Genomic DNA, 25,828 nt, shown 5'->3' with positions numbered 1-25,828 from the left:
GCGGTGGGAACAATGCTGACCCGGACCCGATGCAGGGACGGACACCCACATGAGCTGCCCAAAGCCACCTCACGGGACTCATCTTTTAGCAACAGGGAACAAAAAACAAGCCCCAGCAACCAGGCTGAGACCTCTTGACATCTTCAGCCACGGCTTCTGCTGACAAAGGAAAACCACATGTCCATCCTCGCCCTTCTCCCCCCTCCCAAAAAAAAAGAGCTGGGGCAGAAAATATCTTAAATACAGCTTCTTTTTTTCAGTCCTACCTTGCTCGCAGTTTTCTACAGTGCCATACTGGGCTAGCAAGCCATCCAGAACCTGGAAAAAGGAGCAAGAAAACCCCACTTTATGCTGGGATTGTCAGGACAGATCAAGGAAATACAATCAATCAATAAAGGCAGCTTTCTAATCATTAAGACTTCACAAGCAATTAGATGAAGGAAGCTCCTGCCTACTCCAGGACGCTGGAGCAAGAGGCCTTGGAGCCTGCCTGGGGGGGGAAAAGAAGAAAAGAAGAAAAAAAGAGTCAGGGAAAAGTCCCAGCAGCCAGCAGGAAGAAAGGATCCGGTTTGTTCCTTATACAATAGATAAATCATATATCCCTGTTATTAATGGGGATTTTTGTTGGTGTAGCTTACATTGCTTCTACCAGTTGAATTTACTCCTGTAATGGAAGAGGAATAAGCTACGTGGACGCAAGGGCTGAGTATAATTAGACCAAATTAACAACTAAGAAAAGGAAAAATAGACTTTAATCCCAAGTACAGAAACCTGAGGCAGGGAATTAGTCTGTAAATCTGACCTACACTTCTCCACTTGCTCCTCTTACCTCCCATCGCAGCTGGGGTGGGATGTTTCGGATTTGAATTTTCCGGCTCCTGAAATAAATGAAAAGCGATTAAAAAGCAGATTTGGTGTCCGAAACGTGGCTGTCTTGCATTGAGCTGTTGCACATTGATGTATCTAATCAAGTTTTGCATTTCCATACACTACCAGGATTTCTGATGGCTTTTGGCTAATTACACCCAGCCCGGTCGGTGCTGGATTTATGCCGGGAGCTTCTCCAAGAACAATGTGCCAAAAATCCCCCCAACCCTTCGGGACTGGCTGGAGCCCTAATGCGGGCATGGCTGGAAAGGCAGAGACTTTAGCTAGATTAAATAGAAGGATTAGTACACAAAAAGGGAGCCGTGTGCTCATGCAGCCTGCCCTCCTGCAGCGGAGGCATGAAGGAACGACCCTTGGGATGCCACCAACCGCTGGCGGGAGCTGCTGGAGCATCACTGCCGCAGCCAAAAACCCGGCTGAATTTTAACCGGGGAGGCCAAGGCACGGGCATCACAGCTTCACCACTCAGGCTGCTTCCCCACTCACATTTTTGGCTCTTCCCAACCTCACTTTTCCCAAAATAGAAACTCTTTTTTTAATTCTGATGCCAAATTTGCCCCGGGGGTGCTGTCCCCCCACCCACCCCTCACCGTGCAGCTGCTGCAGACAGCTGAGAGCAGCCGTGGGCTCGTCCGGCGGCACCGGCACACAGCCATGCCACCACGGCTGCCGGCACCCCCGACGTGCTGCTGGACACCGCAAAAGCCCCCACCTAAAGACAATGACACCTTTAGGCATCCAAAGCTATGAAGGACGCAGCTTTGTAGGCACAACTCGCCTGCAAACAAGGGCCAACCCCCAAGGATGGCTGGTCCTCCCCACCAGCCTCTCTTCTTCACGAATAACCAAAACCACTGAATTTTAAGATGCCTAAGGAAAAGGAAGATAAATGCCATGACCATGGCAGGCAGCTCAGCGCTGGCAGCACTATATTGGGTAAATACCCTCGGACCTGCTCACGACAGACCCAGGCTTCAAATTCAAAGTATTTATGACTGCGTGGAATAATCCAAAAAAAGGAGAGAAAATGAGATTCCAGATCCTTATCTTCTAATTACACAACTTCAGAAGGTGGCTCAGCTCATTTGTCAATGAGAAGAAATCGTCTCCGCATGAAATGGCTGAAAGCCATTGGTGTGATTTAGCCACGCAGGTAAGGATCCCTCCTCAGTCCCTTCATCCCGCCAGGTAAAAGCAGCTGCCTCGAGCATCCCCTCTGATCCGCGCTGCCAATGCAAACCCACACACATCAAAATCCTCGAAAGGGCTGGTCTGGCCAGTTGGTTTTAAACAAAACCAGAACTGACGTTTCCCAAAGTCACCAAAGACTTCCCAAAGGTTCAGACCAGAGGGATGGGATGGCCAGATTTGGGGTGGCTCTCCCCTCCAAAAGTCAAAATGAGCACAAAAAAGAAAGATTTCCAGCGGTCCCACCAGCTCAGCCGCTGGGAAGGCTCTGAAACACCAAAATTTGTTGCTACAACACATGCAGACCAGGCGGGTGAGGAAAAAGAAACCAAACCAGCCTTAAAATCACAGCGTGTTGGGGGGGGCTGCAGAAAGCAGAGGCTGGGGGGGGGGATGCTCTGAAACCAGATCTCTCGTTTACATGTTAATCCGCATCCCAAAATGAATGGGAGAGAGATTAAGAAATTCAGAATGCAAAGAATGTCACAGTCCAGGGAGGGTCAAAAGGATTTGAAGTGATAGAGGAAACCCCGTAGGTCTCCCACCGCCCACCCCTGCCACGGAAACTTCTCCAGATAGCTACAAGCATCTGCATGGGCAGAGCATGTGTTCTGCACATACGTGACCAGAATCAAACGTGCTATGGAGAGAAAAGAGCCATTTATGTTCCCACACCGTAATTCTGCTGGTGGCATCTAATTGTCTCCCCCTAAAAAAAAAAAAATAATAATTAAAAAAACACAAAAATCGATCTCCTTTTCTGAGCTTGCTGGAGCATCTGCCCGGGCAGAGCATCACCCACATACGCGCCGGCCAGGAAAGGTGCAGGGCTGCTGTGCGCCTCGCCAGGGCTCCTGTGCTTTTATTAATATGTTAATTAACCGGTAATTCCTCCCATCGCGACTATACCACTGGGATTATTTGCCGCTTGTAACAGCCTCCAGCTCGTAACAGCCTCCATCGCTGACAGATATTAAATCCCACCGAGGCCACGCCGAGAGGGGAAGATGGGTCTTTTTTCAGCCCAACGGGCTGAGCTGCACAGCACAGAGCAGGTTCCCCCGAAATCCCAGGATGAGCCGGCAGCCTGGAGCCTTCTCTCCTGGCCCATCTCCATCGGTGCCCACCGTGCCCCAGGGAGGGCGGAATCGGGGCCGCATCCGTCACCCTTCGGTGAGGTCCGGCTCGACACAGCGTTGCCCCACGGTGGGTGGAAACCTCCCCCTTCGACGAGCAGCCGAATCTGGCTCCGTCCAAGCACTCGGCAGTGGCTGTGGTTAGAATTACAGAGGAAGTCATGAATAAATAAACCCCGCTATTTGCTTTGCCAGAAGCAGGTCCTGCTGTATTTAAATCCTCGTCGCAAAATGCCGCTCTTCACACCACCAAACACGACAGCCCCGGTTCTGCCCGCTCCCACCTCCGCACCAAGCAGAGCTTTACTCCAAATAAATAACTCCGCAAGACGGCAATTCCCTGGTTTTTATTCATGATGTGCCAAAGGCAGGCGCTACTCCCTCCCGCGCCGCGAAGGGCTCTCGCAGCCTCTGCTCACCGACCTCAGCTGGCAGCCAGGACCCGCACTCGTGCCCCTCAGGCCAGCAGGAGCCACGGACCAGCCCCGGCACCCCCAGCCCACAGGAGGAGGCAAGAGCTCTGCTGGACACTGCTCATCCTACACCGAAGGCAGGAGCCTCCCAGATCCTGGGGGTGAGCTGGAACAGACTGATCAACCTGGTTAAAAAAAAAAAAAAGTCTATTCTCAAATCCGGCCAGTTCCTGCACATGCTGGTGGCTTTTTTTCATTAAAAAAAAAAAAAAAGCCAGGGGAGGAAGAGGAGGGCGAACAGCTGCAGGGCTGGAAGGGAGAGAGAGAGGACCCACGGGTCCCAGGGACAGATCCCGGTGTTAGTCTCCTCCTGCTCCGTGCCGATGATGCTATTTGGGATAATCGGATTTTAGCATCCTGCTACGTCTGTTCTTCAACCCTCAAAAACCTGCCAACATGCCCGGCAGCCCCGTGCGGACCTGCTGTCTCTCTGAGCAGGCAAAGCAAGACCTTTGGAACCTCCTGACACTACCAGTAAACCCTCCCTGGACGTGTGTTGGGCTCGCTGGGGAGAAAAAAACACCCACCCCGGGGCACCCCGACTGTAACAGGAGGTGGTGGTAGGACCCACATCATGGAGCCACACCACAGATGAGCATCCTGGGTCAGTCCCTCATTACCCCCAAGCAGGGGAATCACCCAAATCTGCTCCATCCAAGGCTTCCCTCAGGTTTTCCTTCAGCCAGCTCTTTAAAGAGCTCAACACACCAACAGGTTAAGCCTCACTGGGAGAAAAAGCAAAGGGAGGGAGCAAAGGGAGGGAGCAAAGGGATGGAGCAAAGGGATGGAGCAAAGGGATGGAGCAAAGGGATGGAGCAAAGGGATGGAGCAAAGCACCATGGAGCAAACTGGGAGAATCCAGGAAAGGGACTGGGGATCCTGCAGTACCTGGGCACTGCAGAGATGTCTCACCCCGCCACGCTGCACCCACTGATACCATGTGGGTCAAACCCAAAGATTACCAGGAGGAACCTCTTCTCCAGAAGGGAGAAACGGAGCTGAAACAGGGAAAACTAGCAGCAAAGGAAAGCCTCGTTCATTCAGAAAACACCCACTGCTGGTCTCCGACAGCCCCGGAGCCAGCTGGAAACCACTCTGTGTCCCTAACGCACCTGGAGTCCCCCCAAGCCCACACGGCATCGCTGGCTCTCGGTGCCACGTCGGCAGCCACATCCTCAGAGCTGTGCACCCTCGGGTGCTCATGGCACATCACCAGCATGAACAGAGTGGTACCTGCAGCTGCCTTCACACAAAACCCTCATCACCGAGGGAGGCAAAATGGTCACTAAGAATCCCGCATTAAGTCTTGAGGTGGTTTGGGGTTTTTTGTTTTGGTTTTTAATTTTTAAATCTCACTGGGAAATATCCAAGTGCGGATTCAGCCATCAGGATCCACCTTCTCTCACCCTTGGATGCATCCCCAGAGATCGCCTTCGAGAGGGTGGCCAGAGCCTCCCGCTTAATTAAGAATCTGCTGGTAATTCCCTGGAGCAGACTGGCACAGTGGCAGCAGTGGCAGGGACCCAAGAAAGGGGCACTAGCTAGTTAGGAGCAGGCAGCCTGGCCAGGGGCCAGCAGGAGGCTGGGGCTGGCCGCCACGAGCCAAAGGCGACGGCAAAGCAGCATCGGCAAAGCAGCATCCGCACAGCCCGGCCTCGCTGGAGGGTTCCCTCCCTCTTGCATGAGCCCCATGGGGTGCTTGAGGCGATGCTTTGGAGGGGCAGAGCTGATCCTCGATCCTCGCTGCACCACCAGCACCGGCACACCCCCTGCCACCCGTGCTGTCACCTCCTCCCAAGAAAGTTTTGGTCACAGGTCCCAGCCGAGACAAGAGCTGCTCTCGCCCAGCACAGAAAGCTGAGAGATGTCCCGAGAGGAGCATCCCCGCACCCACAGCCGCTAGGTGGGTTGGCAGCGGAGCAGGGGATAAAAGTGCCTCTCTCCTTCGCACCCCGCGGATGCGCCTCCTTCCCTGGCCTCGCGGCACACGGAGCCCCGTGGCGCAGGCAGGGGCTGGCCGACGGACTGGCGTTATTTTGCCAATGGGATTTGATGTCAAGCATCACTGGTGCTGGCAGATGGAGGCGGCTGGTGGGATTGGCACAGTGGGCACGGGAGGAGAGGAGGACGGAGGGTGCAGGGTGCCCAGGTCACCCCAGCTATTGCCCTCTGGGCGCTTAGCCCTGAACAACATTCCCTGTGATCTGCAGGGAACACCCACAGCTGCCTGCGTTACCAGTGCACGATGCTCAGCAAAACTCATCTTTAGGGAATGGCAACAGCCCCCATGCACAGGGGGACCCTCAGCAGTGAAACAGCCCCACAGCGTGGCTATTTCCAGCACAGCCAGCCCCACAGATTTCCTTCCTCTTCCCCCACCTGTCCAGGTTTTGTCAGGACAACTTGATTTCTCTTTAGCCCCAAAGCAAGGGGCTGATTTAGCGAACCTCTGCTAGAGAAAGGACCAACTCCAAGCACCACAGCATGAGCCACCGGTCCTCTGCCCCGCATTGCTCTGCATTAGGGTGTCAGCAATGGCTCTGCAGTCACACCAGAGCCACACACACCCCAGACACTCTCTGCAGGATGCTGGCTACAGCATCTCCCTTAGATCCAACACCTCCTGGACCTTCTCTGTCCCCTACCATGTATTCCTCAAAGCAGAGGTGACTACAGGCACCAAGATGCTGAGGGACCAAGTGCCAATGGCAAGGTACAGCCAAGCTCAGGGCTCTCCCCTACCCCCAGCACCAACCCTGTCCTGGCCATCTCCCACCAAAACCATTTATGCAGCTCCTTGGGGCAGGAGGAGGACGGCCAAAGCCAGAGACATGGCGGGACATACTAGAATTGAACAACATTAATGATGGCTTTTCAATCAAATGCAAATGTTATGCAAATTTGGGGGCTGAAAACACAGTGCATCCCTGATTCAATTAACAGCATTTCATTTATCTAGTTAGGCTTTGATTCAGGAAAGCACTTAATCCTGTGCTTAATGTGTTGTTGTTGTTGTTTTTTAATGTTTTAAACATTTTTAAATAGGAAAATGTGGTTGCTAAGACACAAACGTTGCCAGGGGGACTTGGAGAAAAGTTGTAGCAGAAATTACTTGCTTTTCCCTTATAAATTGATAGGCTTTCAATTTGCCGGCATTTCCACGAAGCAGGAATATTATCCCTAAACTCCCTTCACTGGCAAGGAAACAAAAGCACAAAAAAAGGAGGCACCTGCTAGAAGCCCACAGCAGGTTCCTACCACACCTCTGAGCACAACCCAGCACCGTCTGCTTGCGTGGAGCGGACGGGATCTGCCCCCAGGCTTTAGCCACGCCACCTCTGAGCTGCCATCTTCCGCGCTGCCCTCCAAGCCAAACACATCCCTGGGCTTCCCCACGTGCTGGTCAGCGGTTGTGCCATTAAACCCACTGACCCACGGACATCCCAGCAGGACCAGGCACGTGAGGTCCCGGCTGGAAGCACTGACACACTGGCAAGGCAGGGAAGAGCCACATGCCGAACTGACCAGATGATGCTCAAGCAAGGCCAGCGATCCCAATTCCCTCCTCAAACCCAGCACTACTAAGGTCTGAGTCGCACCTAAGCAGAGACAGATATCTGAATATTTTTTTCTGACCCCAGACCTCCCAACCCAGCTCCTCCCAGAGGTGCAGCAGGTCCAGGTCGGACATTCAGAACCTTTGTGGTTTGGAAGAAAAAACTCAATGCGGGACAGAGAGAAACCAACAAAAAGTCTTCCCCTGACTCTGCAAAAAGCCTAAAACCAGAGCTCTGAGATTTGGAGGCATCGCATTTGTTTTGAGCACTAATGTCTCAATGATCAAGAATATTCAATTTGAGCATATAAGTAAAAAAAAACACAGATCTGGGCTAGCATTTCCTAGAGTTTGGCAGGTGAGCCCAAAATCAAGGGCATTTTTTTTAAGAGCACTGAATCGTGCTCCCAGCGTTAAGGTCATTACTGCCTTCTCCGCCATGCTGCTCCTCATCACTGGTCCCCGCACTGCAGCATGGCCCAGGTTCACCTTACCCCTCTTGGGCCCGTTGCTTCAAAGCCTGGCTTCGCTGCTGAAGCTGTGACTGAGGTAGATCTGGACTATGAGCTGGGCTGTGACGTGGGACAGGTCCGGCAGTCCCACAGAGCAAGAAAAAAAAAAAAAAGTGGTAGAATCCCATCAAAAAGCCCCAAACAGTTGCACAGGATGCAAGAGGGATGGAACAGGAAAAGGAGAGCATCCCTTTTCTTGTCCTGGAAAGGGACCCAGCTTGCAACCTGCTCAGGGAACACCAATTCAAACAATGACTTTTTGTTTCTTCCATAAAGAAAATGCAAAGGTCTACCAGGGAACCATCCCCTGCCTCCAAAACACCTTCTCCCACCAGACCTCAACTTAAATGTCACCAGTGAAACAAACCCTCAAACTCTAACACCCTTTATTCTAAAAGCATCTTGTGCTATTTCGAGCTGCCACCCTCCTTCCTTCCAACCCCAGCGACCCACCTGCCCTCACATCTTAAGTCCTCGTGAAGAAACAGCTTCTCTATAACCACGCACCAGTGAAAAGCCTCCATGGTCAGTGGGCACTGCTGGCTGGGGGACCTGGCCAGGGCAAGAGAGGCGAGTCCCAGCTGCGCCTGTGCACAGCGAAGCCAGAGCTGCTGGGTGGCTGATGGGAAAGAGATTTGGGGGTGGAATAAAAAGAAGAGGAGGTCGAGAAAGAAATATGCAAATATGTGTCATGACAAGATTAAAGCAGCAGTAGCAGAAAGAAAAGCAGAGAGAAAAGCGAGCTCATCTGCTGAAAAGAAGTGATCCAAGAGGCCATTCCTGAGGAGATCGGGCCAAACCAACCAAGACATTTGGCTTCTTGCAGTTGGAGGGATGCAGAAATGAACTGGCCTTGGGTTTTGGAGAAACACATCATCCATGCAAGCGTCTTATACAGACCCACTCGCCCTGGCTACCAGTTATCTCTGGCAAGCAAGCATGACATGATTAATCCTTTCCATCAATCATCCCAGCAACCAGAATTTGATCTTGGGCTAATAAATCTGTCTAATTGGTTTCTCCCCATTAGCTCTTTTTCGGAACCCCTTTATACCTGGAGAATCACGCCTAATAATTGATGAGATTTTTTCAAGAAGCTGCTGAGAATGAGTTGTCCACGCACATCCCGTTTGAAAGCCTCGGAGAACTCACTCCTGCTTTCAGAAGAGCTGCTGTATCTCGGGCATGGAGGGAAAGGACTGGTTGATGCTCAGAGCCAGGAAAAATGCTCTGCCACATTCCCTCCTCTACTAAACTGCTGTGCTGCCCTTCAACTCCTCATTTTCCCCACTGATCCTGCGTGGATGGTGCTGGCATGGAGCACATGCCACATCCACCCATGTAAGTGCCACCCTCCGAGAGGAGCCAGTAACTTGGTGCTTCAAAAGATGCAAAAAATCGTGAAGAAATCTCAAACCCCCTTATCCTCAACTTGCCCAGGGGAATACTCTCATCATCCCCCAGCCCTCTGCAGCTAGTCCTTGCCAAAGTCAATACATCAAGTATCTGCGGACAGGACAAGTTTAACAGTAAGTAATAGAGAGGAAAGATGGATGAGTTTTATACAATGCATCCATTTTGCATTATCTTTCCATTCTAATTTGCTGGCTGGTTGCCACGTATTGAAAGGCTCTTTCTGATGCTCTGAACATGTCCCAAAGCCAAGCCCAGCTAAACTCAGTGGGTTCCCACAACCCAGCACCCCAACCCCAAACCTCAGCAGGACAAGCTGCCCCAGACCCCTCCCAGCCACCTCCAGCCACAGGGCAGCTCGGTCCCACCGTGACCCAGCCACCAGCGAGATGTGTTGAGAGATTTTCATCTCTTCAGAAAAACCTAAAATTTCAGTTCTCAAACTGACCTTAAATCAAACCTGACGCCCCAAGTTGGCACAGGCTGGACTACGAACACGCCAACAAATACGAAGCTTAAAGGCAAATCTTCTTGCAGCCCATTCCTCATGGAGAGGTGGCAGAAGTGGGACTTGTTCCTCACCCCATCTTTTACCCACGGACCTCAAAGCACTGCTGAGACCATCACTTCAGAGCACAGCACAAGGCAACAAAACCTAAGGTAGCCAGGCAAGGCAGCACGCAGCATTATCTGTGTGTTCTCACTGCGTCGAAGGGAGCACTGCCCCCTCGGCTCGGCTGTTAGCTTCCCTCCATCCCTGATGCTGATATAAAAACCTGAATAAAAGCACATAGAAGATAAAGTATATTTTGCATTTTGGTGCATTGTCCACATGTCAGAGCATCCTCTTTCACCCACTGGGGCCAACTGTGAATAGAAAAGCTCCCAAGCATGGACTTTCACTGAGCCACCTGCCTCCAGGAGCTTCATCAGCCACCGACATCGATGTCCCAATCAGTCCAGTCCCCAGGTCTCCTGCCATCCCCCCCCACATCCAACAACGCACAGCACGGGCACACCAATCCCGCCCTTCGTTAGGTGCTGGGGAAGGGGCTTCAGCCCAGGAACCTCTCACACACTTGTTGCCACGAGAGGGCACCTCTGCCCTCCTCCAGCGCCCAGCATGCATTCCTAACTGGTTTCCAGTGGCTCTGATGGTGCTATGGGCTCAGGGGTGCTTTGAGATGAGTTCAGGCTTTGCAAAGCAGCCAAGTGAAGCTTCGGGCAGCTCCCACACAATCGGTGTCAGCAGGAGCCCCAGACCCCATCAGCACACGCTCTTGAGTGGGTCTTAGACCACTCTAATTTCTCAGTAACTAAGCCCCATTACCAGGGCGATTGACAGGTGTCATTCAGATACGTTTGATATAATTTTGCCTAGAGACAGTGGCCAGGGACATAGCTTCATTCGGTATTTCAGCCCCCGGGCAGTGGGGTATTGGCCCTTCAGTGGATGCAGAGCCCTTCAGCGGGGGAAATCAGGAGGGAATCACCACAGCTGAGGGGAGTTGCCAGGCTCCAGGGCCCCAGCCATTTCAGGTGCACGAGCACATGCCAGCACAAGAGAGGAAGAGGAAACAAAACTGTTTGTGACTTCTGAGGGTTTTTCGGATTGAGGTCTGTGGCGGGAGGAGGAGGCGGCAGCACGTGAGGCAGCACAGGGACCAGCGGCTTGGAGGGCTGCTCCGCTGCTCCAGTGCCGGAGAGCGGCACGATGCCGCAGACCCTCGCTCCAGGCAGCTGCACATTTGTCACATAAAACTGGATCAAAACTCGATACAGGAGCCCCCGCACGGGGCTCTGTGCCTGTGGCACCCAGTCTGTTCTAAGCCAAATCAGGTTGAACCAGTGCAGCGAATGCAGGCAGACAAGCCCTTCCAGATCAAAGCAGATGCGTAAAGGGAGAATCCAGAAGTTACAACATGGATTATACTATCTTCTGAACTTGATTCAAGGGTGGAGACCCTTTTGCCAAAACTCAAGTTAAAACTCAGGACCTGCCAGTCCTCCCAGTTTGGGTGGGGAGGGGGCAGGGGGGTCAGACCTCCAGCAGCACAGGCTGCGAGCAGCATGCTTGTCCCCATCATGTCAGGCGCAAATCCCAGCCCAGATGCCGGAGAGGAGCTCCCAAAGCCCCTTCCATCCCTGGCACTGGCATAGGCAGGTCCAGGCAAGGACGACACACAGATCTGCGGCACGTTTGGTGTCACAGCCGGGCTGCGGCTGAGCCCCAGCTGGGTTACAACTGCCGTGTATTTTCCACTGAAAACTGCAAGTGAAATCAAAATGTTTCCGCTCTTCTGTCTGAAGAAACAGACTGAGATGAAAAAGTACAAGTGAAGCTTTTTCTTCTTCTTCATCTTCATTTCCAGCATAAATATTAAATAGAAGAACCGAGTCCTTCAACAAATCTGGTTGAAGCCAGACTCCCTTTCTCTTGCATTTCCTCTTCAGAAAGGAGGCAACAGCAAAGCAACACTCTTCTAAGAAAACATGATCTAGCATTTTCATTGAAAAATGAGAAACTAAGGTTTCTCGCGCCGAGCCCACAAAATCACCCTTTGGGGCAGGAGGAAAGACGCCCACGAGTCCACCGCAGGCAGCCCAGCTGAGGAAGCCAGCGGCATCCACGGAGCCCACAAAGATGCAGCCGTGCTCCTCCTTCAGCATCTACTTGGGTTTGGGAGAGGGTTTAAACACCCCCGGCCGCTTCCTTCATCCCACCAGAGCTGGACCAGCAGTGGAGGAGATGTAAAGTTTCCAAACGAGGAAGACATCCTATGTTTGCTAGTCTGGGGCTGGGCTTTTTTAGCCAGGGGTTCATGAATAAGAGAAGAAAAGGAAAAGGTTGAGGGTCGGATAGGACAGGACAGGAGGTGCAAAACAGCAAAGATGGAGCTTTTCTACTCCACTGCCACTCAGCTCGTTACAAAGGCAATAGCGGTGCCGAAGCAAAGCTGTTTAAAGCCCACCGCTACTTTGGCACAGGCAACATGAAAAGCCAGCACAACAAACACAGCAAATAAATTCAACGCACCGTTAGTGAAATCCAGCACAAAGCTGCCCCAATATCTGATCTGGATTTCTTCCGAAGTGAATTCCCCTCAGTCATGTTTGTGCCCTCTCTCCTGTCTGCCTTCCATAAACATTCGCATCGCCAAGTTTTACGGCACGGCAGCAAGTAGCTTTCGAAGTTGCATGAACGAGTATTTGGGGAAACTAAATACCAAATTCGCACTGTGCAAATATTCATCGCAGGCATGCAGGGGTGTGCAGCCAGCAAGGAACAGGAACAATGTCACCAGGCGGATAAAGGCTCACTGGGGGCAAATCTTCATTCACGCTGTAGCTTTGAAAAAGTCACAGATACTCTCTGCCCCCGATAGCTATCACTTATAAAAGTCACAGCCACTTTGCATCTCTGCTGTAAGCAAGAAGAGGCTACAGATGTCAGAGAAATTTGTTGCATTATTAGTTCAGCTGTAACTGAATGCTAAACAATGACTATATAAAGTTCATAGAAAGTTGTATATTTAGGCTCAAATTCAGCACATGCCTCATTTTATCATCGAAGCAGCCCCATTAACTTCAAACGAATGGCTTCCCTGTTTAAAAGCACATCCTGAGGAGGAGCCTTGTGAATCCAAGCCTAAAGGCACAACATTTATACCAGGTCCTTGGCTTCTCACAAAATTACACCCCAACAAGCAGCTCCATAAAAACCTATAGCAGCCACAAGGTCTCCTTCCATAGATCCCAATTTTCTTTTTGCCTTTGCTCATCTGATCCGATTCATTTGTAAATAGTTTTACACCAGATGCTTGAACCACAGGAGGTCACAAAACACACACGAATGTCTTCATAGCAAAGAAAACATATACGCTCACGTATATATGCGTGTACATATAGACACACACACATCCCTACCCACTCAGGTGATTAGTCTGCTTGGATGTGACCAGTAATAACTGAGGAATAATTTGGATCAGACTGATAGCCCTGGTTATAAGGCAGAACTGCAGAGCTCATGCCACCCAGGCAGTGTGGATGTTGAGGATGCAGCACTTCCCGACACCTCACAGGTAAACTTGTTTTAAGGTTGGCTTAAGGTTGCTTGCGATACCTTAACACGGGCATCAGTTAATTCAGGTAGTTCTCTGCAAGCAACACAACCAGGTCTGATCCCACAGCCTTGGATTGTGCACAAGTTTAAGCAAAGCCAGCACTTGGCAGGTGAGAAATGCCACAGAAAACATGGAGCTAGAAAGGGAGAACAGAGCATCTCCAGCATCACTCCATTAGCTCGCTGTGCAGCAGCTCTGTGCCCCTTATTCTGCACCTCATGCACAGCTCCCAACACCTTGTCCACGAACGCTCCCGGAATTCCCAAAGAGTTCGACAAACCTTTTGCCACAAGCACTAAACACAATGGCTCGCAATGCAGCTACGAGCTAAAAAGCAGAGGGACGAGCAACGCCCCTGGACCTGCCAGCCCGTGTCCGCAGCGCCCAGCCCTCCTTCGGGGCAGCAGCTGCCTCCGTGGCATCATTGGGGTGAAGTGGCAGGACCCGGCTGGGGGGGGGGGGGGGGGGGGGGGGGGGAGGGGGGGGGTGCCAGGAAGGAACTGCTGAAACCTCCCAGGTGTGAGGTGGCAGATCCAAATCTCAAGAAATAAGCAGGAATCCCAACAGACAGATTTTTCAAGAGTGCTCAGCACATCAGGCGCTAATCGCTTCTGAAAACGGAGCTTTTATTTAGACGCTTAAATGCAAGTTGGAAAAATCTGGCTCCAATTGTGGGTGAAAATCTGGCCCTGAGAGCCTTTTTTTCATTATTCTCTTCCCTTTTATTTGGCTCTAGATCACAATTCTCCTGTCTCTTACACTCCAGTCCGGGAGGCTGCTCCCCCAGGATCTCCGCTTTTAACCTTGCAGAAAAAGGAAACTGCAGCAGGACCGTTGTCGTCAGAGTCAAAACTTTCTCCTTTTTGTGCAAATCAATTTCCCTGTAATCTCAAGTGCTGTTTACACATCGCAATACCCCCGGACCGCGCGGGATTTGCATCTTGCCGCGCGCTGCGTGGAGCCCTGCCAGCTCCCAGCGGTTCCCAGCACACGGGGCTGCTGCTGCTTTTATTATAGGTGGACCGTGTTCATAGTATCTTAAATCCAACCTGGTGGATTACTATTCAAAATAAAGCGTGGACCGAGTTCTGCCGGGGATGCCCTGTGGATCAGGGTTTTGTTTTCTCAAACTGGTTTGCTCTGTATGGACCAGACAATTACGGTAGCCAGAAAAGTGTGAAATTTCAGCTCTGACCATGTCAGGGCTCCCAAGTGTCAGTTACAATAAAATAAATGACCCATTTCCTGACGGATCGCGAGGGCTCCTCAGAGACGGACGGACAGATTTTTTTATGTTTGTTTATTTTCTCTTTTTTCCTGACGGGAAGACTGCGCTCCCCTGCTTTTTCACATCAGGAGGTGGGAGCAGAGTAGGGATGCTCTCACCCATGTGCTGCTGCCCTGACAGCGCCCTCCCAGCTGCTCCCATCCCATCCCATCCCCGGCACCATGCCCACTGGCATCCCCCTGCTCCCCCCCTGCCGAGCTCTGCCAGCTCCTGGCCCCTGCCTCCAGCCAAAATCTCAACAAACTGTCCCCCCTGCTCTTCGGGTTTTATTAGCCACCTTGGGGAAGCTCCCATGCAGGGGCTGTAAGGGCAGCCGGAGCGGGCTCAGCCCCAGCCAGCAGCACAGGGAGGACGAATGTTTTCCCAAAGCACTTCCCAACTCACGCAGACCACCCTCCAAACAGGCACCAGTACCCACAAGCTGCAGCGATACCAAACACGGCTTGGTTTGCTCTTAAAGTAAAGCCAAAGCCCAGGGAAGGGGACAAGAGTCGGGCAGTGTCCCCTAGGGGAAGGGCTGGCAGGGGCCAGAAACAGGCTGCAGGACCCCAACCCTCCCGAGACCCTTTCCAGAAAGCCCCATCCATTGCTAACTGACCAGAGGAGAAAACCGAGTGGGTTTCAACTAAAGCATGACTTTTCAATCTATATACTTAAAACCATGAAGACCACGCCAGCATCTTCAAGAGCAGGCTACGGGCACCACACATGAACCAATGTGGAACTGGTTTCCACTCCCCTTCCATGGGTTATTCCATCAGAAGCAGAGAACGCAGACAGGTTTTAAGGAAACCAGCTTAGAACAACACCTTACGTTAACTTTCCCACAGCTTCCCAGGGGCACCACCAACACAGGAGCGGTGTAAAACCTCCAGCCTGCGTTGGTCCGAGACATCCACTCTCAGCTCAGGGCAGGACTCGGGTGGGGAGGGACACCCTGAAGTCCCCTTGGCCAACCCCAGCGTTCCCCCAGCACATCCCCTCTGCAGGGACATGGGTCTCAATGCTGCCCAGGCAGAACATCTCACAGTTCACCAGAAAACATGCAAGGATGAGGACAGCCAGACAGAGACACCAGCAACCCCCTTGCAGAAAGAAGGAAAACCTTCCAGCCAAGACCCCTGCAATCCCCCCGGCTTCACAACCTCCAGGATAAACTTGCAATTTTCAGGTAAACCCCAGCAAAGATTTCTGAGCTTAATTCCCCCCAGGGTTCACACATTTACTGGTAATGAGCAGACGACCTGGGAAGGCAGCTGGGATAAATCACCACACACATCTCTGGAGTGGACAAACACCCCCGTGGGTCTGGGCTTCTTGTTTCATAAAGTATAGGTTAAGAAAAAGTTTCCTGGTGAGCAGACAATTCCCTAACTGCCTCTGCAATGCTCCCCGTACCTCTCCCTGCAGCCCCTAGAAGCCATCCCAAGCCAATGCAGGATGCTGTAGGACATCAGCCCTGTCACTGATCCATTTTCTCCTGCATCACTTCTTTTCTTGAACTTTTTAAACTTTGCTGGGCAAATGCATTTTTTAACACCCCCCCGGTGCTCAGTGCAGGACCCTCCTGGATCTTTTCCAGGCTTCAACGTGGGCAGAATAAGAATTTAAAGGTGCACAAAAGGCTCAAAGCCATCAGTCAGTGAGGAGCCTGGCACTGAGAAGGATGGGCAGACCTTGCAAGATACTTCTGCCGGTTACCCCCCAGTATCCTCCAGTTTATCAGGGTCCTTCCGGCAGCTGGGAACCCCTCTCACCCACACCCTCAAAGAGGCAGCCATCAGTGCTGTTCAGAAGGGGGTGATTTTGGAGTGCTCAGCCCTTGCTAAAGTTTTTAAATGCCTGCAGTCACAGCCAAAACGAGAGGTTTCACCTAAAACTTTTGAAAAACTCCTCTCTGGTAAAAAACAAAAAAAAACCAACCCACACCCAAAACCCAAAAAAGACCAGGAAAGTCTCTGCAACCTTTTTAAAAGTTTTTTTTTCCAAAGAAACCTGCAACATCCAGGTTTCAGGCTCCTCAGTTTTTTAGTTTGCTCCTACTCCCCTCCTTAACTTTTGGGAAGGGGGAGACACCAGCATCCCCCAGGCAATTCCCTATGCATCTGCTTCAGCCTCCCACTTCTCCCCATCAAAACTGTTCTATAAAACCAGTGGCATCATTAAAAGAAGCAGAAAAAAACCCCACCACCTTCCGCCAGCATCGATGGAGGTACCTTCCATTCCTAATTCCAGCAAATCTGGAAGGCAGCGGAAAAGCAGGGGCTGGAGCTGGTGACCCCGGCAGAGAAAAGGGGCTGGAGACATTTCCTCCTGCTCCAGCCTGGGGCTGCAAACCCCTTGGGCCAACTTGGGCCATCCCCAGCAGCCTCAGCTCCCCCAAACCCCCCTCCCCAGTAACTCTGGAAAACATTAACGTCACTGGGGGCTTGTGCTGGGAGGGGGCAGAAATCTCCATTTTTTAAATTTTTTTTTTTTTTTTTTAATTCTGAAAGGTCTCGATTTTCAAAGCGAGTACTTTAACCCCAGCTTCCCCTCGCCATATCTCTGTTTGCTTGTTTTTTTAACCTAAAAGGCAAAGACAGAACCAAATTCAATTGGAGAGGCAGATTCAGCCCCAGCGATTGCCACTGAGGTTCTCTAGGGAATTCAATTTATTATTTTCTTCTGAATCTCAAAAAATCATCAAACTCCACAAAGGGCATCTACATGGGACAGGCTCCATCTTCTATGGGTTCAAAACTTGAAGCTACAGAGTTTCCAGTTAAATTGCAATTTCTTGGGCATATTTGCCACTTATGGCTCCTACGTGGAAAGGGGGAAATAAAGGCATTTCTCTCGCTTCAGGCTGTAAACTGGTAAATATATTCTTTCTCCCAGGTAGGTTAAAATTTACTAAATCATCTCAGTTTCAAACCTCACAGATGAAATCTACTGACAAATTATTAATGACTAATTGAATGGCAAAGTATTTCTGGTTTTTCTAGCTGGAAATCATCAAAACACCTGAATTTCCAAAGAACTACCCTTCTCAGAGGTATAAAACCAGCAGCAGAGAGCTCACAGCTCAAGGCTGGGGGCTCACAGAACTAAAGCAAAGAAGAACTCAAGTTTATTACCCTTTTTGGTAATCAAAAAAGTAGAAACACACCAAATCCCATTAAACTCTACATCCTGAGAAAGGAGCATTCATCCTGCCTTGCAATTTTCAAGCCTTGCAGTAAACAGGGGTGTTGCTAATTTTTGTTAATGATACTATAACTTGTGAGCCAGACCTGGTTTTGGGAGAAGAGAAGGATCTTAAGATTGGACTAAAAGCTTATTTTATCTCAACATTCAAGACAGTGTCTTTCTTTTACATGGAAAAGAACTACCAAACTTTTTTCAGTTAATTTTCAGACAACCCAACCACCAGGAGGGAGAAAGGCACATTTTTTGATTAATGCTGACAAAGAAAGAAATCACACTCGCTGTGATCAAAAATTTTAAAATATTTCGTTACGAACAATTAATCACACAATTATGCATGCGCAAAAAGAATGGTTCTCTGGTGTGAAAACATTAATTTGAAGCAAAGTCTAGGGGAGAAAAAAGCCAATTTGAAGGTTTTTCCCCATCCATTTCTATGTACTACACTCGATCCTCACATCATTAACAACATTTAATAATTTCCACCTCCGCTCGGGAGCACATGGAGCCTCTAAACCCAGGAGCTGCTCGGGAACAACCTCTCTTTAAAAATACCCTTTTAGTTTTCAGTCTATGGGCTGTTATCAACCCAACTCCCTCTCCCCCCCCCCCCAATTACTTGGTTTCATTCTCTCTGGTCGACTCACTTCCACATTCCTCATATTTGGAATGTCTGCTTGATGGATTCACTTTTTTCCCCCCTCACCCCTCCTCCTCGCCTCATTCATTCATTCTTTCGACCCCATCGACTTCGGGCTTTTCAGCTTCCCAGTTCCACCCCCCCACAACCAATCCTTCATCTTAAGTAGGAAAACCGAATTTTTTTTTTTCCTTAAAGAATCCTTTTAACCTTCTGAAGAATAAAGCATGCAATAATCTTGAAATTTTTTTTAAAAAATCCTCTTAAGTTTCTCCAAGTTTTTCTACCAAAGTTAAAGAAAAAATAACTCCCAAACAGCAATGAGATCCTTTAAACAAATCTAAACTCACTTTAAACCTCTGGGTTTTTTTAATGAAACGATACATTTATCAGCACTGACTTTTCTTTACAGTCTAATACTTCCAAAGTATTTCGTTAAAATGGTTCCCCACGATCATTAACATAATTTGCAGTGTTAAGTGTTACTTGAAGAATCACTGTAATTAAAACAACTCTAAATCAGTTTATTCTTCTTGGCTATTTTGGTGCAGCAGCTACACACACCAGCCACTCCTTCTTGGGCCATATGAACACACGGAGCATTTTTTAATTTATTTCGATGATGGGTTTAGGTACAGGAGAGATTTTGAAGAAGGCAATCCACCAGCAGGAAACATTTATTTACAACATGCAATTTCACCAGACACAATCGTTTCCAAAACCATCCCTGATCAGTTCTCCTGAGCATTCCTATTCGCACATTCAACGAGAAGAAAACACAACCAAAAAGCCAACTTTTGTAATTATTATTATTTCATAAATTAGCTGGGAAGCGCACCAATGCCCATGACTTGTTTTCCCACATTTCTAAAGGGGGAAAAAAAATTAATATCAGGTTTGGGGGGGGAGGGGGAGGTTGTTTGGTTTAGATCCCACCAAACTCATCTGATTTTGTCCTCACTGCTCACACTTAATTAACCATTTCCTGTTCTATGTGCCTTTAAACTGGAAAATCCAGTCTTAAAAGCAAGCAGAAAGGGAAGAAGAAAGAAAAAATATGAAGTATCCTTTGAGGCAGCCCCCATATATCTCAAACTTTTTTTTTCTTGGTTTTTTTTTTTGGGGGGGGGAGCAAAATACCCCAAATTTCCCCAAAAAAAGCTCATTCGGGGCAAACAACCTGCCAAGTTTACAAGCAGCTGCCAAAAAAGTTGCCTTTTTTATTTTTTTCCCGACACAGAAACACAAACAACTTTTCCCAAAGTGAAACAAAGTAACGGCGGCCCCGGTCCCCCTGCAGCCCCCACCCCACCCCCCCGCGAAAGCTGTTCCTGCCGCTTCAAACGGCACCCGGGGGGGGGGGGGGGGGGGGGAGGCCTCATTTAAACCCCCCCAGCCCCCCAAAAAGGGGTCAGCAGCTAAAAGCGAGGCACAGCACGATTTAAGGAGATCCAGGAGAAATGCAAACCGACCTTCCTTCCACCTATTGTACGGTTCCCCCCCCCCCCCAGCACTTTGAATTCCAGGCACCGGAGGAATAGTCCCATTTTCAGTGAATTTCTCCCCGCGCCTCCTGGGGGGGCGTGAGCGGCTCCCCCCCAACCTACCGATTATCCAGCAGCAGTAAGAAAAAAAATATATATGTTTAGGGTTTTTTGGAGTGTTACTATGTTACCCTTCAGAGGGTAATTGCCTTTGCAACAGCCCCCCTTCACCCACTGCTGTTTAACCCCCAGCAAGTCACCCAACGCCGTAACCAGCACCAGCGCTCACCCTGCCACGAGGGGCTAAAAAATTAATTAATAAGAAGAAGAGTCAAAATCTTGGCTAGGAAATTGTTACACGGATTTGGGTTTTGCTGTTGGGATCAACCCCAAGCAGAGGGAAGCCCCTCTGCCACAGCCAGGGCTGCAAAGTTTGGCAGCTCCCCCACCCCCTACAATGGAAGCATAAAGGGGTGACCCTAAAAAAGGGCTCCCACGCCCCAGCTGAGGGGGGGGGGCTCAAAAGATGAAGGAATCGGGAGAGTTTGGGGAGGCAGCGTTGGCTTCGCCTCCTCCCTCCGCCCGGGCGTTGAAGTAACCGCCTCGTCACGTGGCCGACGCGGGTTTCGGGCTGCGCGATCCAACGTGGACTATTGGGGTTGGGGTCTCGCTCGCCCGCAGCCCCACAGGCCCCTCCTTGAGCTGGGGAGGGGGGCAAACCTCTGCCAAAAATAAAAGCTCTTGGTATTTCCCAGGTAACCCCCGGCAGGGCTGGGAGCGCGGGGCTGGGGGCTGCTCCAGCGTCCGGCACGCCAGCCCGGCACGCAACAAAGGGCCAAGAAGATGGAGAGGGCCGGGCTGGGCAAGGCCGGCGGCGGCGGGCGAAGCTGCTTGGCAGGTTGAGGGAAACCACCAAGAAACCCGCTTCTTGCCCCAAAATAAAAGTTGCCGCTGGATGGGAGCTGGGCCAGCGCCCCGCGCTCGCTGGGTTTTAAATCACTCCCGGCATGGCACGGGGAGACCGGCCCCATGTTGTTGTTTTTTCCTTTAAGCCCTCACCATCAAATCCCAACAAATTGCACTTTTTTCCAAAAAAAAAAAAATTATACCTTTTTTTTTTTCATTTTACGATTCTATTGGAAAACAAAAAAATTTTGCTCATTTCACAGCAGAGGAACAGAGCGAGGCTGGGAAATTCTTCCAGTGCCACAAGTTTGAAAATCCCAATGCCTCAGCCATCCAATCACCTTGGGTGAGCTGCTGGATAATTGTTCAACCATTTCTTTAAAAAAAACAAAACAAAACAAACAAACCAACAAAAAACTTGCTCACAGAGGAAGTTTTCTATTTTTTTTTAAAAAAAAAAAAAAGGAATTAAACGCTGAGCCTCAAAACTGCCTCTCACCTCGCTGGTATCTAAAGCCAAATCACCAACATCTTTAATTTTATATGCACATATTTGGGTATAATTTTTTTGTCTCTTTTATCTTATGTTCAATTTTTTTCCCCCAACAGAAATAATAAAAAAAAAAAAGAAATTAAAACACTGTATTACCTTTGCTTTTTAGGTACTGAATGTTCAATCTCTAGCTGTTTTCCATGAAGCTCCACTTTCCCTAAAAACAAAATGTGTCTGTTTTTGAAAATCTGGGTGGAGTGGTCAGAAAGCTTTGGATAACACACTATCACGTGAAAGCTCACAATTTAATTCAAATTACGATGAACTACGCACAAATACATTTTCCGATTCCTTTACAAGTGCATTTTATTAAATATAAGACTGGCTTCAAATGGGAAGCGGTGGGAGGGAGTGGTGAGTTAGCTGTCTGGACAATGTTCCTTAGGAATATTTAATTCCTTAGTTCATCCTGCTTGGAGTGAAAAAAAATGAGGAATAATATTTTGAGACCAATTCTTTGCCTTTATTTAATTCCGTCTTGTTTAATCCCTGGAAGAAGTCCTTTGGGCTGATTTATTCCCCCCCACACACGCCCCCCCATTAAAAGGCTCAAAAATTGTAACTCCATGGCAGAAATGGATTTCTCTTTGAAAATGGAGTGGGTTTCTTTGCTGCTAGCTTATTACGATGATTTTTTTTTTTTTTTTGGAGGGGGGAGAAGAAGGGAAGAGCTCGGCGGGAGGCGGGGGGAGCCCGGGCCGAAGGGGGGGGTGGGGGAAATTCAAATATTTTAAAAATTATCTGCTTCCCGGGGAGCTTTTTCTCTCCCTGCGAGCAGCATGGCGACCTTCGCGCTACTCCACACATCACATGCCCCAGGAAACCCAGTTTCAAATCAAAATGGCCAAAGTCCCAGCCCACCCGCCCGTGCCGCGACGGGACCCCCCGCGCCGAGCCCTGCCGGGGCGGCCGCCCCGCAGCCAGCGGGGCCTGGGGAGGGGGCGGCCCACGCGGGGCGGGGGGCTGCGTGGGGTGGGGGGCCCCTGCTCTTCTCCCCCCAACGCTGGGGGGGGTGGTGTTTTTTTTGTGGTTTTTTTTGAGGGGGGCAGCGCCGGGGAGGGAAAGCGGGTCGCACCCCGCCGCCCGCTGATGCAAGCCCCGACGGGGCGCAACGGAGCGGGGGTGGGGGGCACGGGTTTGGGGGGCGGGTGGGGCTGGAAGCTGGGGGGGTCTGGAGCGTTTCGGGGAAGGGGAGAGGAGGAAGCGGGCGGGGAGGGCAGGCGAGATAACGCCGCTTACCCGAAAAAGTTTCGATGGCTTTCATGGCCCACTGCTCGTCGGGGCAGTCCACAAAGGCATAGCCGGACTTGACCAGGAACTGCCCGCTGAAGGAGATCTTGTGGTCGTTGAAGACTTTCTCCAAGTCGGCCGGAGTCACGTTCTCGTTTAGGTTCCCGATGTACAGCTTGTTCATGGTGGCGGCGGGGGGCGGGCGGGCAGCGGTGGCGGCGCGCCGGGGCTCCGAGCGCGGCTCCCGGGGGGGCTCCACCGTGCGCCCGCGCCGTCGGGCTCCGGCCGCGCTCTGCCGCCCCGCAGCCGGCCGGGGGCTTGGCTTGGGGAGGGGGGGGGCTTGTTGTTTTCTTGCCCTTTTTTCCTTGGGTTTGGTTTTTTTTTCCTACCCCCCCTCTTTCTTTTTTCCCCCTATTTTTTCCTCTTTTTTTTTTTTTTTTTGATGGATTTTTTTTTCCTTTGAGGAGGGGGGCGGCGGCTGCTGGAGGAGGGAGGGGGGGCTCCTAGGGGAGGGGGCGGCTCCGGCGGGTGGCGGCGGCGGGCAGGGCGGTGGCGCCGGCTGCGGGGGCCCCCAAGTCGGCGGAGTGGCACTGGAGTGTCACCGGACGCCTCTCGGCAGCCGGGCACCGCCTCTAAATAAAACCGACCTGGAAAATGAGTGAAAATGTTTGCTGGAGGAAGCCACGTGGTGATGCGGGAGGGCCCGGCCCCCGGGGGGAGGGGCCGGGGGGGGAGGGGGCGGCCGCCACTTATTTATTTATTTTAATTTAAATACTACGTTATTTACCTCCACGCACACACCCCCTCCCTCCTTTCCGAGCGGGGGGCGCATCCACCCCCCGTCCCATGTGGGTGTCGTGTCCCCCCCCCAACCTCCTCCACCGCCCAGCCCTGTCCCGTCGAAGGCACTTTCCCATCTGCTGCAGCCCCCCGCCCCCACCGCGCCCCTCCCCCCACCGCGCCCCTCCCCCACCCCTTTCCCCCGGTGCCTCAATGGGATTTTTCTGGGTGTAAAAAACTTAGGCATCAAAGGGGCCGGGAGGTCCCCTGGCGCCAGGGGATTGGGGGGGGAGGGGGGCGGGCAACAGCCCGCCCGCCCCCCCCGGGGCTGGTCCGGCCCGGCGGGGCGGCTGGGGGAGCCCCCCGGGGCGGTATTGTCCCCGGCATTGTTTTAAGCCCTTCATGTGCAGCCCCGCGGAAGCCTACGGGGAAGGGGGCGGGGGGGGGGGGGGCTCCTCCCGGCACAAAAGGGCCCCACGGTGGAGGAGGGCCGTTCCCCGACGGGGCCAGGGCTGGGCTGCGAAGGGGGGGGGGGGTGCCCCGTCGGCAATGTGGCGTGTGCGGCGCAGGCCCCCCCCTCCCCGCCTGCCTTTTCTGGAGACTTTTATTTTTAGGCTCAAGATGGGTTGAAAATAGCAGCGAGCCCCCCCCACCACCACCCCACCCCCGGCCCCAATCCGCCACCCACCCCCCCGCCTTCCTGCCTATTCGACGGGGCGGGCGGGGGAGCCCCGGTGCGCTGGGGGCTCGGCCCGGGATGCTGCCGGGCGGGGAGGGGCGGGGGCGGCCGCAGCTCCCCACCCCCCCGCCCCGCCCCCCCCGCCCGCCGCGCTGCAAGTAGAGGCACGGTCCGGCCCCTCCGCGCCTGCAATTAAATGCAACGCGCCCGAGGAAACCAGCTCCCGCCTGCCCCTCCCGCCGGGCGCGGGGCTCGGCTCCGTGCACCCCCTCCCCTGGAAAAATTTGTAAAAAATGTTTTAAAAATAATAATAATTTAAAAAATCGCTAACACATTATTTTTGCCCATCGAGGGAGCGGCTCGGCTGAGGGATTCCCGGGCGCGGAGTTCCCGGGCAGCTCCGCGCTCCCTGCGCGGTCGCGCAACCGGCTCCGCGCTACGCTCCCCCCTCCCCCCCTCCCCCCGCCTTTCGGGGTGGGTGCGCGGGGCCGGGACCCCGGTCTGGGGGGCGGCGGCACCCCCAGCACAACTGGCAGAGCTGGGTGTTTCCTCGGTGCTACACAAATGGGATGTGCTGCGTTCTATTGCTAGAGTTATTTTTTTTAATTATTAGCGATTTTTTTTTTTTATTATTCCTGTTTTTCTCCCGGGTGGGGAAAAGCCACGTGGAAAATTTGTTAGGAAATAAATTTGATATTAGTCGGGAATCAGAAGTTGTGTAAACCTGAAGAAATAGATGCACATGCCCGAGGACATTTGTAGTGCTCTGTGCTGCAGCCTCTTAGGAATCTCGTTAAAGTGAATGATAAAAATCCTGGGAAACGGTCATTTCAAGCGAAAAGCCTTTAGCTTTCCCTCCTGTATCCGATCCACTCTGTTATCCCGGGATCTTTGCCTTAGAAGCATGGAGATGCTGCTCACCAGGGAAAGTTCGGTTCCCATCCTTCCAGCTGCGTTACTTGGCTCTCCTGAAGTACCAAAGCAGCCCGAGCAGCCTTTGTGGGAGCGCTGCTGCGCCCACGTGCGTGTCCCCCAGCCCTGCGGGGCGCAACGCAACCTTCAGATCCACAGGTGAAAAGCAGAGAGCAATGGAATTGGGAAAGAAAGTTCCTGCAGCTCAGAAAGTTCACTGCGAGCCTCCCCTGCCTGAAACCGCCAGCGTGCGCCTTCCTCCAGCGCTACGTGTGTCCCCCCCCACCGCCACGATAAATGAGCCGCTGGCTGCTCCGGATCGATTTCTGATCTTGCCCAGAATCTTTTGTTGTTGTTTCTATTGGTTTACCCAGTACCTTCCCCATGTAACATCAGCCTTTGCAATAATGAAATGAAGGAAACCAACCTTAAAAAAAAAAAAAAAAAAAAAAAAAAAGGAAAAAAAAAAGGAAAAAATCCAAACAAAGAGGGAAGTCTTCAATTTAGATCTGAAACAAGAAAGACTATCAGTCAACCTCCTTCCCTTGGCTGCAGCATTCCAGATGCAAGGTATTTAGAGAATGCAAACAGCAGAGACTAAATCATTGATCTGCTGGGGGGTAACCGAGCTGCACTCACCCCGTGCAGGGGCTGGGGGGCTGCCCCCCAACCCCAAACTGCTCCCGCCCAGGCTGAGCCAGGGCAACATCCCCCCCACCAAGGGAAACAGTTCTGCCCTCCCTGATTTCAATGTTACCAGGAGCCAGGGAAAGGCTGAGCAACAGTTTGCACCCAGGCACCGTCACTTGGAAAAAACTCTGTGGCCTTTTTGCTCCCCCAGGATTTTCTCAAGTTGAGTTGTAGTTTTAAAATTCAC

At 51.6% G+C, this 25,828-nt stretch overlaps 1 protein-coding gene across 1 annotated transcript in view; it reads right to left on the bottom strand.

Annotated features, from left to right (window-relative positions):
• The window catches only part of IGF2BP1 (insulin like growth factor 2 mRNA binding protein 1), a 29,719-nt gene extending 6,551 nt beyond the window's left edge, over positions 1-23,168 (bottom strand). Inside the window, exons 1-4 of the mRNA XM_056362513.1 lie at positions 22,590-23,168; positions 21,447-21,507; positions 830-878; positions 267-318 (exon numbers count right to left, since the gene is read on the bottom strand). Of these exons, the coding sequence (XP_056218488.1) occupies positions 267-318; positions 830-878; positions 21,447-21,507; positions 22,590-22,764 (337 nt within the window). The 5' untranslated portion in view covers positions 22,765-23,168. The remainder of the gene's footprint in view (positions 1-266; positions 319-829; positions 879-21,446; positions 21,508-22,589) is intronic.
• Between the last annotated feature and the right edge of the window lie 2,660 nt (positions 23,169-25,828).

This window comes from Falco biarmicus, chromosome 17 (genome assembly GCF_023638135.1).
Source record: "Falco biarmicus isolate bFalBia1 chromosome 17, bFalBia1.pri, whole genome shotgun sequence".
Lineage (NCBI taxonomy): Eukaryota > Metazoa > Chordata > Aves > Falconiformes > Falconidae > Falco > Falco biarmicus.
Note: the sequence above shows the minus strand (reverse complement) of the source record. Positions and strands in the feature narration are given on the sequence as shown.